The sequence below is a fragment of the Odocoileus virginianus genome, chromosome 4, assembly GCF_023699985.2.
Source record: "Odocoileus virginianus isolate 20LAN1187 ecotype Illinois chromosome 4, Ovbor_1.2, whole genome shotgun sequence".
Taxonomy (NCBI): domain Eukaryota; kingdom Metazoa; phylum Chordata; class Mammalia; order Artiodactyla; family Cervidae; genus Odocoileus; species Odocoileus virginianus.
Genome location: NC_069677.1, coordinates 1,373,170 through 1,388,702, shown reverse-complemented (window position 1 = coordinate 1,388,702; position 15,533 = coordinate 1,373,170). Strand labels below are relative to the sequence as shown.

The 15,533-nt window shown below is 37.7% G+C and overlaps 1 protein-coding gene across 1 annotated transcript in view; it reads right to left on the bottom strand.

Moving 5' to 3' along the window:
* Positions 1–261: 261 nt before the first annotated feature.
* Positions 262–15,533, bottom strand: part of ATP6V1A (ATPase H+ transporting V1 subunit A) — a 63,643-nt gene continuing 48,371 nt past the window's right edge. Inside the window, exons 11-15 of the mRNA XM_020879694.2 lie at positions 15,226–15,289; positions 8,350–8,553; positions 6,982–7,076; positions 4,353–4,524; positions 262–2,614 (exon numbers count right to left, since the gene is read on the bottom strand). Of these exons, the coding sequence (XP_020735353.1) occupies positions 2,522–2,614; positions 4,353–4,524; positions 6,982–7,076; positions 8,350–8,553; positions 15,226–15,289 (628 nt within the window). The 3' untranslated portion in view covers positions 262–2,521. The remainder of the gene's footprint in view (positions 2,615–4,352; positions 4,525–6,981; positions 7,077–8,349; positions 8,554–15,225; positions 15,290–15,533) is intronic.

The following is a 15,533-nucleotide window of genomic DNA, read 5'->3' as shown; positions in this document are numbered from 1 at the left end:
TAGAAACTATTCATTTTTTCAATTTAAAGTAATATTCTGAACGCTATGTGATTCCATGTACTACATTTTCCAATCACAGTGGTATATGATTATAGGACTTTATGCAGTCTGTAGTGAGGGCCCCAATTCAACTTCATGATCTTAAGCAGAAAGAGAAAAATAAAAAACTTTAAAAGTTCATACTGAAAACAAGCCAAAATACAACATGACACTTCTTTTTTAAAGCAGATCTGGCCACACACCCCCAAAAAGAAAAAAATATTAATTTAAATCCATTTTTTATTCTTTCATAGATTTTAACAATTATACACAACTTTTAACATAAAGATAGTGAAACCTCAAGGATAAGGAGGCAATACACATGACCTCTTCTATTCACTCTTCAGGATGGAAAGTTCCAAAGGGTACAATGTGTGAGATTTAACACTGGAAAAATACATACGTAACTTATTAACTGGCTCCACTTAGGACCAGACACAGCACAATAAATACAGAACTGAATCATCTTTTTAAAAGATTATTGTAACTTTGACACATTCTTACTAAAGAAACTGATCAGTGACTAATGTGAAATTCTACAACATACAGATGAAGGGTCACTTACAATGAGGCTCTGAGCGAAGTTTCTCTAGTAGCTTCATAGCCACACCCCAACGTTCTTAAAAAGGAGTAAGAATGTATATTGCAAATTCAGAACAACAAAAGACAAACTTGGTCAAACTTTCTTTGCCACGTCATTCATTACTATCACAATCCTAGTTTGCTGGTAGATTTAAGGTAGGAACTGTAAGTTTTTTGAAATTCTTTTAATTTCCACTGGTCTTATGGCCTCTAGGTAGGAGACCACACTGGAGGCAAACTGATTAAGCAGCACCATTATGTCCACATCTCAACAAATCACTGCATAATTTTTATCTTCCAATACTTCGAAAGGTTAAAGAAGGATACTTATCCTGAATAGCAGGCCACTATAAGAAAATGGCAATCTGTAAGAAACACAAAGCTGAATTCTCTATTGACTGCATCTTTCCTTAATAGACCAAGAGAAATACATTACTTAAAAACTTAAATAACAACATACTGAGGTGTAACATAAATAAATGCTATTATATTTCAGTATTTGAGATTGTTGGACATGTTCACATACCCTTTCCTCTTCCCAAAGAGGAAGCAATGGCGCCAGCATGATTGGTCAGAAAGACTTCATGGGAAACTGATGTTTTTAGAGCTATTCTACAGTGTGCCTTATCACACAAATGCAGAAACTATTATTTTAAAACATATACTTAAAAGATAGGCAGAAATAATCTTTTTTTTCACATAACCCAAATTCTATTATCTTGCATCTGCTGATTTTAGAACTAACTTCATTCCTATGAAACAGAATTGGAACTGTTAAACTCCTACAGCTACAGATATTCTGGGAAATCTTTTGAGCCAGTGAATCATAAAATCACATGAAAGAACAGTGTTTTCTACAATCAGGAAACTGGTTGTTCAAAGGTTCAATAAGCAAACAAACATGCAAACATGTGACACATGTTATTATCTTGTAAAAACATAATGCCACTCTGGCCCCAAGAATCACCAAAGCCCAACTGGTCCTTAAGAGGTGCAAACAGCCTTTAACCACTACAAAATATATTCTCTGTGGCATTTTTCTGCCCATCACACTGCCACATGATTCTCAGAAGCTTAGCCTTCTAAGATGTTTGAGGAAAAAAAAAAAAGGTGTGATGTAAATCAAGTTCTCGGGATTGTTTTAAATGTAATTTTAAAAAGAACTGCCTAGTAATGTAGTAGCATAGTCCTTGATACTGAATTTTTCCCAGTGAAGTAAAATGGGCTTTAACAAGGTGATGTTAATCTAAGTTTGACCATCTGGCTCTTTTTTCACTTTTTTAGAGGGCACTGATTCATCTACTGTGCTGAGTCCCACAGAAGCCTGCTTTAAAAACAGTATAGTTTTCAACAGTTTCCCACAAATATTCTTGATTTATACTGGAGGAAGCAACACATAATCAAAACATTAATCATTCATGTTTTTTAAAAAAAGCAATTATTTCCTGCAAAGCAGTTACTTAGCAAAATGCTAAACTGCAGGTAAAGTCATTTCACAAAGTACCTGTCAAAATGTATAGAAGTCTGGCCTTCCAATCCAAATCCACTGCAAAGAGAGTAACATGCAGCAGTCCTGTTTACAATTTAATAGTGATGAGGAAAGGGTAAACCTAGGACAAGGAGAGACGTCACCCTACATACAAGTTTACAGTAGTATAGCCATTGTATATCAAATTTACTACATTCACCACTTCGGAGAAATGTTCAGGGGGGTCCTTCAAACACTGGAACAAAGGAATGTTTGTTTTATATATGACCTATCAAATAAATGGGGAAACAAATGATTACACACAGAGGCACTAGTCTGAAACCTGCACAGTAAAGAAGCAAAGATGAGAAATTTAGGAAAATATACACATATGAGAGCTTGCTGAGGAAAAGGAGGAGAGAAATCACAGTTCTAATCTTCAAGGCTACGGAATGCATTCTGCATATCTTCAAGAAGTTGTGCATAGTCGGCCTTGATCTTCGCCTCACCATCTTTCACTGGATCCTGAAAAAAGACATTATAGAATTCAATTTACCTTTGGAAAATAATTTTTGTAACACATAGTGAGTTACTTGTATTTACTATATTTGAGCAGGAGGTTAAGTGAGATGTACTAGTAAAACACAAGGCAGGAGGCAGGATTAACCTTATTTTCTTTCCTTTAAGGGTAAAATGTATAAAGGAATAGTCTAACCATAAACAGAAGACAAAATTTCAATTTTGTGTCCTGCCTGCTAACTGTGTTCAACAACCAAAGGATTTACCCTTGACAGTATGCAAAATATTAGGAAACTATGCAGCAACACATATTAGATACACTCCTCTTTGTATATACATAGTTGGAATTAATTTAATAAAAACAGAATTTACTATTCAGGGCCTGGCATCATCATGCTGGGACATGAAATAACCTCAAAATGCACCCCATTTAAAATCTGTATAGAAAGCCACTTAATTGAGTAAAATGTACAAAAGAGACTTTAAAGTGTTTAAGCCCTCTGATCCAATCATTCTACTTCTGAGAACAAATATGAGGAAGATACACAAACCCAACTGCATTAACAAAGTCGTCCATACCAAAAACTTCCAAATGCCTAAGAAAAGGAAAACATTCTTCAGCCACAAAATAGTGCTACAGAAAAATACTGAATGATACTAAAAAATAACAGATGTTAATTTGATACAATGTACCTGTAAACATAAAAATGATAGCACCTTTAGTTATGTTACCAGAAGTCATCATTATTACTTATCTTTTTTATCATTTTCCTATGAATGTGTAATTTTAAAAAATAAAATTTGGATCAAATTACATGTGGAATTTCTTTGCAACCTGACTTTTTTTTCACTCATTATACCATAACCATGTCCCTGTGTCTTTGGATGTTCCTTAAAAAAAAAGATGTATGATGTTAATGCCTTCATAATATTTTTGTTGTAAGGTACATGGCACAATGTACTGCTGGCTCTGTTCACTTTTGGATGACATTTACGAAGTTTGATATGCAATCTTCTACATGTATCCATATCAAGATCTCTGATTATTTCCTTTGGTTATCAGTTTTTAAGTGGAAAGACAGGACTCAAACCATGTGGATATTTTAAAATTCTTGATACAGTGAGTATCTATTTGTACAACTTTACTCTCAATCCTAACATACACATTCAAAGAATCCGTCTCAATATCTCAACAGGAGATTAGTAACTATACTTGGATATCATGATTTAGAAATAAATACAATTCGACTGATCAAGTATTTTAAAAACAATCTTACAAAAAAATAAAAACAATCTTACACATTTGAGTTTCCACCAATAATTTCACTTTATCTATTTATGTCTTGTGCACTTCCCAAGCAATGAGAGTCCACTTAAAAGTAAAAATGATGTGTATAACAGGATACTTAAAATAACTAGGCAGCAGAAATCATTTCAAGAAGGAGCATGGAGTTTAGACAGATAGCAACAAGCATTTGAGGTGAGCTAACTGCTGCTTAGCAATGACTTTAGTTCTAAACTGCCTGGTGGTTAACAAAAGGGAAAACATGTCAGCATTTATTTTAGACATGACATACTATAATCTTTATCACTAGAATTCCTATTTGAACACAGCTTTGAGGTCTGCTTTGCTTTTACATAACCCAAGCATGTGTGAAAATGATAAATGCAAGTTTTACACACCAAGTTTGAGAACCAAATATTTCAAAAAAATCAAAAAGAATTATGGTACAAACAAATATACCTTAAATTTCATGGAGGAAAGCTTATAGAGGATCTCCCCCATGTGCTCACGGATAATCGACCATGTGATTTTATTGTCACTCTGGGCAGTGGTTTCAACAGCTCTGCGGGCCATATCATAAAATGCGATCATGTTGGACAGCATTCCCACTGTCTTGTAGAATGGGCAGAACCTAGGATAAATGAAAGTCAAAATAATAAAACAGAAAATCAAAAGCAAGGTCATACTTTTTATTTCATCTGTGAAATACCACAGCATTGGTTTCTTTATTTAGATATGCATACTACTTATATTTATGGCATGATACTTAAGGAATGAAAAAAAAAATAGTGGAAAAGATCATAAACACTTAACTGGAGTTTTTGGACAGAGATGTCTCAGGAATATGGGGTGGATAGAGAGATGGAGCCATATGCGTTCTTTTATTTAAAAGTGATGTTAATTTTTATCTGAAGAACAATAAAACAGTACTGCTACAATCTAATGACTCTGTGAGAGCGTGTTTGTGTACAATGCAGTTAAAGCAATAACCCAAATGGAAAATAACTAAGTTGTAAAGAGTCCCTTGTGATAGTTAGTTAAGGCTGAATAAATAATAGGAAAGCAGGAAACTGTAATTTCCTAGAGCTAATAAGCAGCCCCTTTCTCCACTAAAAGTGTCCATTTGCATTTACACATACTTTTTAATAATAAAGACACACAAGTTAATATTCAACTTGAATCACATGCATTCTTTTTTTTTTTTCATTTATTTTTATTAGTTGGAGGCTAATTACTTTACAATATTGCAGTGGGTTTTGTCATACACTGACATGAATCAGCCATGGATTTACATGTATTCCCCATCCCGATCCCCCCTCCCACCTCCCTTCTCTACCTGCTCCCTCTGGGTCTTCCCAGTGCATCAGGCCTGAGCACTTGTCTCATGCCTCCAACCTGGGCTGGTGATCTGTTTCACTCTAGATAATATACATGTTTCGATGCTGTTCTCTCGAAACATCCCACCCTCGCCTTCTCCCACAGAGTCCAAAAGTCTGTTCTGTACATCTGTGTCTCTTTTTCTGTTTTGCATATAGGGTTATCGTTACCATCTTTCTAAATCCCATATACATGTGTTAGTATGCTGTAATGGTCTTTATCTTTCTGGCTTACTTCACTCTGTATAATGGGCTCCAGTTTCATCCATTTCATTAGAACTGATTCAAATGAAATCTTTTTAATGGCTGAGTAATATTCCACAGTGTATATGTACCACAGCTTCCTTATCTATTTTCTATTTCCAGTTTGTTTTTTTTTTAATTTATTTTTTTTCCATTTATTTTCATTAGTTGGAGGCTAACCACCTTACATCATTACAGCAGCTTTTGTCATACATTGAAATGAATCAGCCATGGATTTACATGTATTCCCCATCCCGGTCCCCCCTCCCACCTCCCTCTCCACCCGATCCCTTTGGGTCTTCCCAGTGCACCAGGCCCGAGCACTTGTCTCATGCACCCAACCTGGGCTGGTGATCTGTTTCACTATTTCCAGTTTTTTAAGGAATCTCCACACTGTTCTCCATAGCGGCTGTACTAGTTTGCATTCCCACCAACAGTGTAAGAGGGTTCCTTTTTCTCCACACCCTCTCCAGCATTTATTGCTTGTAGACTTTTGGATAGAATCACATGCATTCTAATAAACGTTCTAACACATTTAAACTTATTTGCATACACAATTTCATGTACACTCTCTTTTCAAAGAATTTTCCCTTGTGGAGTTATCTTTGTGTGGCTGGTTCCTAGAGTTTCTGCCTTACTGATTATATTGTCATATTTCCTGCTTGTCCTATATTCTGCTAATCTATTTGTTTCTATAGTCTTATATGGGGCCAAATATGATCTGAGGGAGGAAAAGTTACAGACTATGATGAAAGGCTCAAATTATCTAAGTTTAAAAGAAATGGGAACTTTTTGGCCATGGTAGTGAAAGTGAAAGTCACTCGGTCGTGTCCGACTGTTTGTGACACCATGGGCTGTACTGTCCATGGAATTCTCCAAGCCAGAATACTGGAGTGGGTAGTCTTCCCCTTCTCCAGGGGATCTTCCCAACCCAGGGACCGAACCCAGGTCTCTTGCATTCCAGGTGGATTCTTTACCAGCTGAGCCACGAGGAAAGCCCTTGTAGTAGCAGAGATAAATAACGAAAAAACAGAAAGCATTGGGCAGGAGTAATAGGGACTAGTGAGATGTCCAATAGTAGAAGGAAAAAAAACAGGACTCATGGGCAATGGGGCACAAAAGTATATTATTTTGGAAAGAGTAGAAGAGGCATGGGCTGTCACAACACGTAGTGAGAAAAGCTTCTGAAGGAGGCAGTGATTCCTCAGGCTCCATACACTAAGCCATAATTTAATTTAAGCTGGCTGAATAATGAGTGAAAAAAGTCATAACTTGGAAAATGAGCCAAATCAATATAAGGGAACATATTGGATCATTAGATGCATGCTATAAAAATATAAAATAAACCTATACACTGAGTCTGTGTGTGTCTGTATGAGAAAAAAAGGCTGGTGGACGGTTAACATGCATGTAGGCAGCTCCTTCTTCAAAACTTGATAGAATATCCAAAGAAAATCAGGCTAGGTTACCTGTCATAAGGAGTATATCCATTTTGTTGAAGGAAATCATCTTTGATAAGTTTTGCTACCTCCAGAGTGATTTTATCTGTTTCTGCTAGAGAAGCCTAGAAGAGGAAAAAATATATTTTTAGAAATTAACTGCCACAATGTGGGACCAATTGTTGCAATTAATTAGCAACCAGAAACCAAGTAATCAAAACGTGATCACCTATCATTAATAAATTCACCTCCTAATTGCTTCCTGATTTTCTCGTGTTGTTTTCATTGCAAAAACTATTGATATAATGTACATCTACCACCTTAACCATTTCTAGTTCAGTAGGTTAAGTATGTTCACGTTGCCGTGAAATGACTTCCAATACTCTCCACCTTACAAATCTGAAACTATACCCATTAAACAACTCCTTTTCTTTTGTCCTCTGGACCCCTGGTAACCACCACTCTATTTTCTGTTTCTATGACTTTGACTACTTATTTATTAACATAATGGTCCCTCAAGGTTCACCACGTTATAGCATGTGTTAGAATTTTCCTTCCTTTTCAAGGCTGAATAATATTTGTGTATGCATGTGAGTGCATGTACACGTGTGTTGGAAAGAACATCTCTGTTGCTTCTACCTTTTAGTGCTTGTAAGTGCTGCTATGAACATGGCAAATAGACCCATGATGTGTTTTTTTGAAACACCATACAGAAAGAGAAATGCCTACCCAATCCTTAGCTGTTCTAGTTATCCTAACTCAGGCACCAGACGTGTGAGGGAAAAAACTTTCAGATGACTACAGTCTCAGCCACCATGACAGCAAAAACTATATGAGGGGACCCAAGAAAGACTGCCCAAGTAAGACCACCAACCCCAAAACCAGGAGCAATAAAGCACTATTTAAGCCACTAAATGTCAAAGTGGTTTGTTATTCAATAACAGATAATAATCTATAAACAATAATCATCTTTCTATTTTCCATAATATAAGCAGGCCCCTGAAATATTTGCTGAATAAAGGAATAATCTACAATTTTCTTAGTTTAAAAAATACTTAATAAATACTAATTTTTCCAGGCAAGAATCTGCCTTTCCAAGGTTCTGTTTGTCCTTAAAAAGCTCCAGTGTGGACTTCCCTGGTGGTACAGTGGACAGGAGTCTGCCTGCCAATGCAGGGGACACAGGTTCAATCCTTGGTTCAGGAAGGTTTGACATGCTGCAAAGCAACTAAGCCTGTGTGCCATAACTACTGAAGCCTGCATGCCTAGAGCTTGTGCTCTGCAACAAGAGAAGCCACTGCAATGGAAAGTCCATGCACCAGAATGAAGACCCAGTGTAACCCCAAAAAGGCTCCAGTGTAACTCACAGACTGTTCTCCACAAGATTTTACAACTTACCTTTCCCACCAGCTGTACAATTTCTGCCAAGTCTTCTTCTTCCTGAAGAATCTCCTTAGCTTTGGTCCTCAGAGGAACGAACTCTGTGAAGTGTTTGTCATAGTACTCATCCAAGGCACGCATGTACTTGCTGTAGCTGATCAGCCAATTGACAGAAGGAAAATGCTTACGTTGAGCTAGTTTCTTATCTAAGCCCCAGAACACCTGATTTAAGAACAAAACCAAAAACAAAACACAAAGATTTTTCTTAAAAACAAATTTTTGAAGTATCGAAGCATATTCGTTTGTCCTAACTACGGAATTCTATACTGTTTTGGTCAAATTATTTATCTTTTTAGTATATACCAAATATAAATGAAATAGAATAAAACTTCCAAACAGAAAAATATTTCTTTTAGTTTCAATATGGATTGTTGTTGTTCAGTCACTAAGCTGTGTCTGACTCTGCAATCCCGTGGACTGCAGCACATTGGGTTTTCCTGTCCTTCACCATCTCCTGAAGTTTGCTCAAACTCAAGTCCATTGAGTCACTGATGCCATCCAACCATCTCTGTTGCCCCCTTCTCTTCCTACCCTCAATCTTTCCCAGCATCAGGGTCTTTTCCAATAAGTTGGCTCTTCTATGAATCAAACTTTATCTGGATTTCCTTAACAGTTCATCAAATCTGATAGCAAAAGATACTGACTCCTTTGAAAACTGGTATGGTGCAATATAAACATATGAACCAGAAAATGCTAATTATGATAGACACTTCACTTTAAAAATTAAAACCTCCAAGTGTCGAATAAATTCAGTTGCCGATCATTAAGAGCCAGTCCTCAGAGGTCTGACAGTCATTTTCAGTTCAGTTCAGTTCAGTCACTCAGTCATGTCTGACTCTTTTTGACTCCATGGATTGCAGCACGCCAGGCCTCCCTGTCCATCACCAACTCCTGGAACTTACTCAAACTCATGTCCACTGGGTCGGTGATGCCATTCAACCATTTTATTCTCTGTTGTCCCCTTCTCCTGACTTCAATCTTTCCTAGCATCAGGGTTTTTTCAAAAATGAATCACTTCTTTCTTTTTTTTTTTAATGAGTCAGTTCTTTGCTTCAGCTAGCCAAAGTATTGGAGTTTCAGCTTCAGCATCAGTCCTTCCAGTGAATATTCAGGACTGATTTCCTTTAGGATGGACTGGTTGGATCTCCTTCCAGTCCAAGGGACTCCCAAGAGTCTTCTCCAACACCACAGTTCAAAAGCATCAATTCTTCAGCAGTAAGCTTTCTTTACAGTCCAACTCTCACATCCACACATAACTACTGGAAAAACCATATCTTTGACTAGACAGACCTTTGTTGGCAAAGTAATATCTCTGCTTTTTACTATGCTAGGTTGTTCACAGTTCTTCTTCTAAGAAGTAAGCGACTTCATGGCTACAGTCAGTCTGCAGTGTCTCCAAACTAAAAAAAAAAAATTAAAAAAAAGCCTCTCAATGTTTCCCCACTATTTGCTATAAAGTAATGGGATCAGAAGTCACAATCTTAGTTTTCTGAATGTTGATTTTAAGCCAACTTTTTCACTCTCCTGTTTCACTTTCATCAAGAGGCTCTTTAGTTCTTCGCTTTCTGCCATAAGGGTGGTATCATCTGCCTATCTGAGGTTTTTGATATTTCTCCCGGGAATCTTGATTCTAGCTTGTGTTTCACCCAGCCCAGGGTCTCTCATGATGTACTCTGCATGTAACTTCAAAAAGCAGCATGAGAATATACAGTCTTGACGTACTACTTTTCCGATTTGTAACCAGTCTGTTGCTCCACGTCCAGTTTTAACTGTTGTTTCCTACCTGCATACAGATTTCTCAAAAGGCAGGTCAGTGGTCTGGTATTCCCATCTCTTTCAGAATTTTCCCATTTCTTACACGATTTTCCAGTTTGTTGTGATCCATATAGTCAAAGGCTTTGGCATAGTCAATAAAGCAGAAATAGATATTTTTCTGGAACTTTCCTGCTTTATTGATCCAACGGATGTTGGCAATTTGATCTCTGGTTCCTCTGCCTTTTCTAAATCCAGCTTGAACATCGGGAAGTTCACAGTTCATATATTGCTGAAGCTTGGCTTGAAGAATTTTGAGCATTACTTTACTAGTGTGTGAGATGACTGCAACTGTGCAGCAGTTTAAACATTCTTTGGCATTGCCTTTCTTCGGGATTGGAATGAAAACTGACCTTTTCCAGTCCTGTGGCCACTGCCGAGTTTCCCAAATTTGCCGGCATATTGAGTGCAGCATTTTCACAGCATCATCTTTTGGATGTGAAATAGCTCAACTGGAATTCCATCACCTCCTCTAGCTTTGTTCGTAGTGATGCTTCCTAAGGCCCACTTGACTTTGAATTCTAGGATGTCTGGCTCTAGGTGAGTGATCATACCATTGTGATTATCTGGGTCGAGAAAATCTTTTTTGTACAGTTCTTCTGTGTATTCTTGCCACCCCTTCTTAATATCTTCTGCTTCTGTTAGGCCCACAGCATTTCTGTCCTTTATTGTGCCCATCTTTGCGTGAAATGTTCCCTTGGTATGTCTTAATTTTCTTGAAGAGATCTCTATTCTTTCCCATTTAATGTTTTCCTCTATTTCTTTGCATTGATCACTGAGGAAGGCTTTCTTTTTTTTTTTTTTTAATTTATATTTTATTGAAGGATAAATGCTTTCCAGAATTTTGCTGTTTTCTGTCAAGCCTCAACACGAATCAGCCATAGGTATACATATGTCCCCTCCCTTTTGAACCTCCCTCCCATCTCCCTCCCCATCCCACCCCTCTAGGTTGATACAGAGCCCCTGTTTGAGTGTCCTGAACCATACAGGAAATTCCCTTTGGCTATCTATTTTACATATGCTAATGTAAATTTCCATGTTACTCTTTCCTCACATCTCACTCTCTCCTCCCCTTCCCCCATGTCCATAAGTCTTTTCTGTATATATGTTTCTCCATTGCTGTCCTGCAAATAAATTCTTCAGTACCAGATTTCTAGATTCCATATATATGTGTTAGAATACAATATTATCCTTCTCTTTCTGACTTACTTCACTCTGTATAATAGGTTCTAGGTTCATTCAGCTCATTAAAAGGACTCAAATACATTCCTTTTTATGGCTGGGTAATATTCCATTGTCTACATGTACCACTGCTTTTTTTTTGTGTGTGTGCTTTTATTTATTTATTTTATTAGTTGGAGGTTAATTACTTTACAATATTGTAGTGGGTTTTGTCATACATTGACATGAATCAGCCATGGATTTACATGTGTTCCCCAGCCCGATCCCCCCTCCCACCTCCCTCTCCACCCGATCCCTCTGGGTCTTCCCAGTATACCAGGTTAGAGCACTTGTCTCATGCCTCCAACCTGGGCTGGTGATCTGTTTCACCCTAGATAATATACATGTTTCGATGCTGTTCTCTTGAAACATCCCACCCTCGCCTTCTCCCACAGAGTCCAAAAGTCTGTTCTATACATCTGAGTCTCTTTTTCTGTTTTGCATATAGGGTTATCGTTACCATCTTTCTAAATTCCACATATATGTTTTAGTATACTGTAATGTTCTTTATCTTTCTGGCTTACTTCACTCTGTATAATGGGCTCCAGTTTCATCCATCTCATTAGAACTGATTCAAATGAATTCTTTTTAATGGCTGAGTAATATTCCATGGTGTATATGTACCACAGCTTCCTTATCCATTCGTCTGCTGATGTGCATCTGGGTTGCTTGAGGAAGGTTTTCTTATCTCTCCTGGCTATTCTTTGGAATTCTCCATTCAGATGGGCATATCTTTCCTTTTCTCTTTTGCCTTTGCTTCTCTTTTCACAGCTATTTGTAAGGCCTCCTCAGACAACCATTCTGCCTTTTTGCATTTCTTTTCCATGGGGATGGTCTTGATCCCCATCTCCTGTACAATGTCACGAACCTCTGTCCATAGTTCATCAGGCTCTCTGTCTATCAGATCTAGTCCCTTAAATCTATTTCTCACTTCCACTGTATATTCATAAGGGATTTGATTTAGGTCATACCTGAAGAGTCTAGTGGGTTTCCCTACTTTCTTCAGTTTAAGTCTGAATTTGGCAGTAAGGAGTTCATTATCTGAGCCACAGTCAGCTCCCGGTCTTGTTTTTGCTGACTGTACAGAGCTTCTCCATCTTTGGCTACAAAGAATATAATCAATCTGATTTCGGTGTTGACCATCCAGTGATGTCCATGTGTAGAGTCTTCTCTTGTGTTGTTGGAAGAGGGTGTTTGCCATGACCAGTGCATTCTCTTGGCAAAACTCTATCAGCCTTTGCCCTTCATTCCGTACTCCAAGGCCAAATTTGCCTGTTACTCCAGGTGTTTCTTGACTTCCTACTTTTGCATTCTAGTCCCCTATAATGAAAAGGACATCTTTTTTGGGTGTTAGTTCTAAAAGGTCTTGTAGGTCTTCATAGAACCGTTCAACTTCTGTGTATTCTTGTCACCTCTTCTTAATATCTTCTGCTTCTGTTAGGTCTATACCATTTCTGTCCTTTATCAAACCCATCTTTGCATGAAATCTTTTTTTGGTATCTCGAATTTTCTTGACGAGATCTCTAGTCTTTCCCATTCTGTTGTTTTCCTCTAGTTCTTTACATTGATCACTGAGGAAGGCTTTCTTATCTCTCCTTGCTGACTCTGGGACTCTGCATTCAAATGGGTATATCTTTCCTTTTCTCCTTTGCTTTTCACTTCTCTTCTTTTCACAGCTATTTTAAGGCCTCCTCAGACAACCATTCTGCTCTTTTGCATTTATTTTTCTTGGGGATGGTCTTGATTCCTGTCTCCTGTACAATGTCATGAACCTCCATCCATAGTTCTTCAGGCACTCCATCAGATCTAATCCCTTGAATCTATTTGTCACTTCCATATAATGGTAAAGGATTTAAGTCATACCGGAATAGTCTAGTGCTTTTCCCTACTTTCTTCAATTTAAGTCTGAATTTGGCAATAAGGCGCTAATGATCTGAGCCACAGTAAACTCTCGGTCTTGTTTTTGCTGACTGTCTAGAGCTTTTTCATCTTTGGCTGCAAAGAATATAATCAATCTGATTCCAGTATTGACCATCTGTGTAGTCTTCTCTTGTGTTGTTGGAAGAGGGTGTTTGCTATGACAGTGCATTCTCTTGGCAAAACTCTGTTTGCCTTAGCCCTGCTTCAATCTGTACTCCAAGGCCAAATTTGCCTATTACTCCAGGTATTTCTTGACTTCCTAATTTGCATTCCAGTCCCCTATAATGAGAAGGACATCTTTTTTGGGTGTTAGTTCTAGAAGTTCTAGAAGGTTTCAGCTTCTTCAGCATTACTGGTAGGGGCATAGACTTGGATTACTGTGATACTGAATAGTTTGCCTTGGAAAAGAACAGAGATCATTCTGTCGTTTTTGAGACTGCATCAAGTACTGCATTTTGGACTCTTTTGTTGACTATGATGGCTACTCCACTTCTTCTAACGGATTCTTGCCCACAGTAGTAGATACAATGGTCATTTGAGTTAAATTCACCCATTCCAGTCCATTTTAGTTTGCTGATTCCTAAATGTCGACATTCACTCTTACCATCTCCTGTTTGACCACTTCCAATTTGACTTGATTCATGGACCTAACATTTCAGGTTCCTATGCAATATTACTCTTTACAGCATTGGACTTTACTTCCATCACCAGTCACATCCACAACGGGGTGTTGTTTTTGCTTTGGCTCCTCTTCATTCTTTCTGGAGTTATTTCTCCACTGATCTACAGTGGCATATTGGACATCTACCCACCTGGGGTATTCATCTTTCAGTGTCCTATCTTTTTGCCTTTTCATACTGTTCATGGGGTTCTCAGGGCAAGAATACTGAAGTGGTTTGCCATTCCCTTTTCCAGTGGAACACATTTCGTCAGAACTCTCCACCATGAGAGTCAATTTTCTGAGGCCAAACATTCACATATATTCTAGGCATTCCTAATTTTGCTCCTCACTTCCCTGTTATTTAAAATTCAAAATTTTAGCAAATGTTAAACACCTTGAAAGTTGTAAATTTAGCCTCTGCCACTTCCTTTTACCTGATATTGACAGAAACATAGGCAAGTATTGTATTTTTCCCATATGAATAATACATGTGCTATACATATATCAAGATCAAAAACAATTGTAGCCCTGATTTATATATGTCTTTCATTTAGGCTTACTTTTAATGGCCAAATTGGCTAGCTATGCACCAGAATTCATGTCTTGTCACTGGGAAGCAGCTGCCTAGGCAGAAACTACACTTTCCAGCTTTGCTTTCATCTGGGTGTGGCTAACAGAATGAGTGGAGTAACCAGGTCTGAGTCCAAAGTTCAAAACACAGGTGAGCCTCCTCCAGTCATCCTGTACCAGCCAAATGTAGACCATTACCAGGCAAGTGGAGCCAAGGTGAAGTGCTGGTGTGAATTAATATTGAATGGAAAAGAGCCACCCTCTGACAGGATCACCTGCCTTGGACCAAACGACGAGGAGAAAAACTTCTCTGAGATTTTGCTATTATGCCCTTTTGGGCTCATTTGTTTCTATTCCTAGGGTTGCTCTAACTCAAAAGTTAAGAGTGCAGTATTACTCTAACACTAATAAAAGTTTGCTACTTGGATGTATTACTACTTTAGACATTAAATCTATTATAAATTCTAGGTAAAGAGCTAAGAACATAGGGCATCAAAGACTTTCAGTAGTAAGAATGTTGCTAAAACTAACTTGACCCTTGCCTACTTTTCAGTGACTAAATTAAATGCTTCACAATGATGAGGACGACATTAGGACAGCATGGGGATGGGGTGGGGCTCAGAAGTTGACTACACTAGGAAAATACATACCTGAACAATACCAAGAGTAGCAGATGTAACTGGATCAGAAAAGTCACCACCAGGTGGAGAAACTCTAAAACAGGAAAAAGTCATTAGAAATGCTTGGAAAATAACTTGTATATAAAAGCAATTTCAAAAAATAAATGAATAAAACAAAAGTACTTCTTTGAAGTCAATTTTAATGTAAATAACTTAAGAAATACAACCTTTGGGAAGAAAATCCTATATAAAAACCTTGAATAAAAACCAGTACTAAGTTGAAAGTTAAGAGTGACAACTAATGAAAACCTTCTAGTTTGAGAAATGAGACAGACATT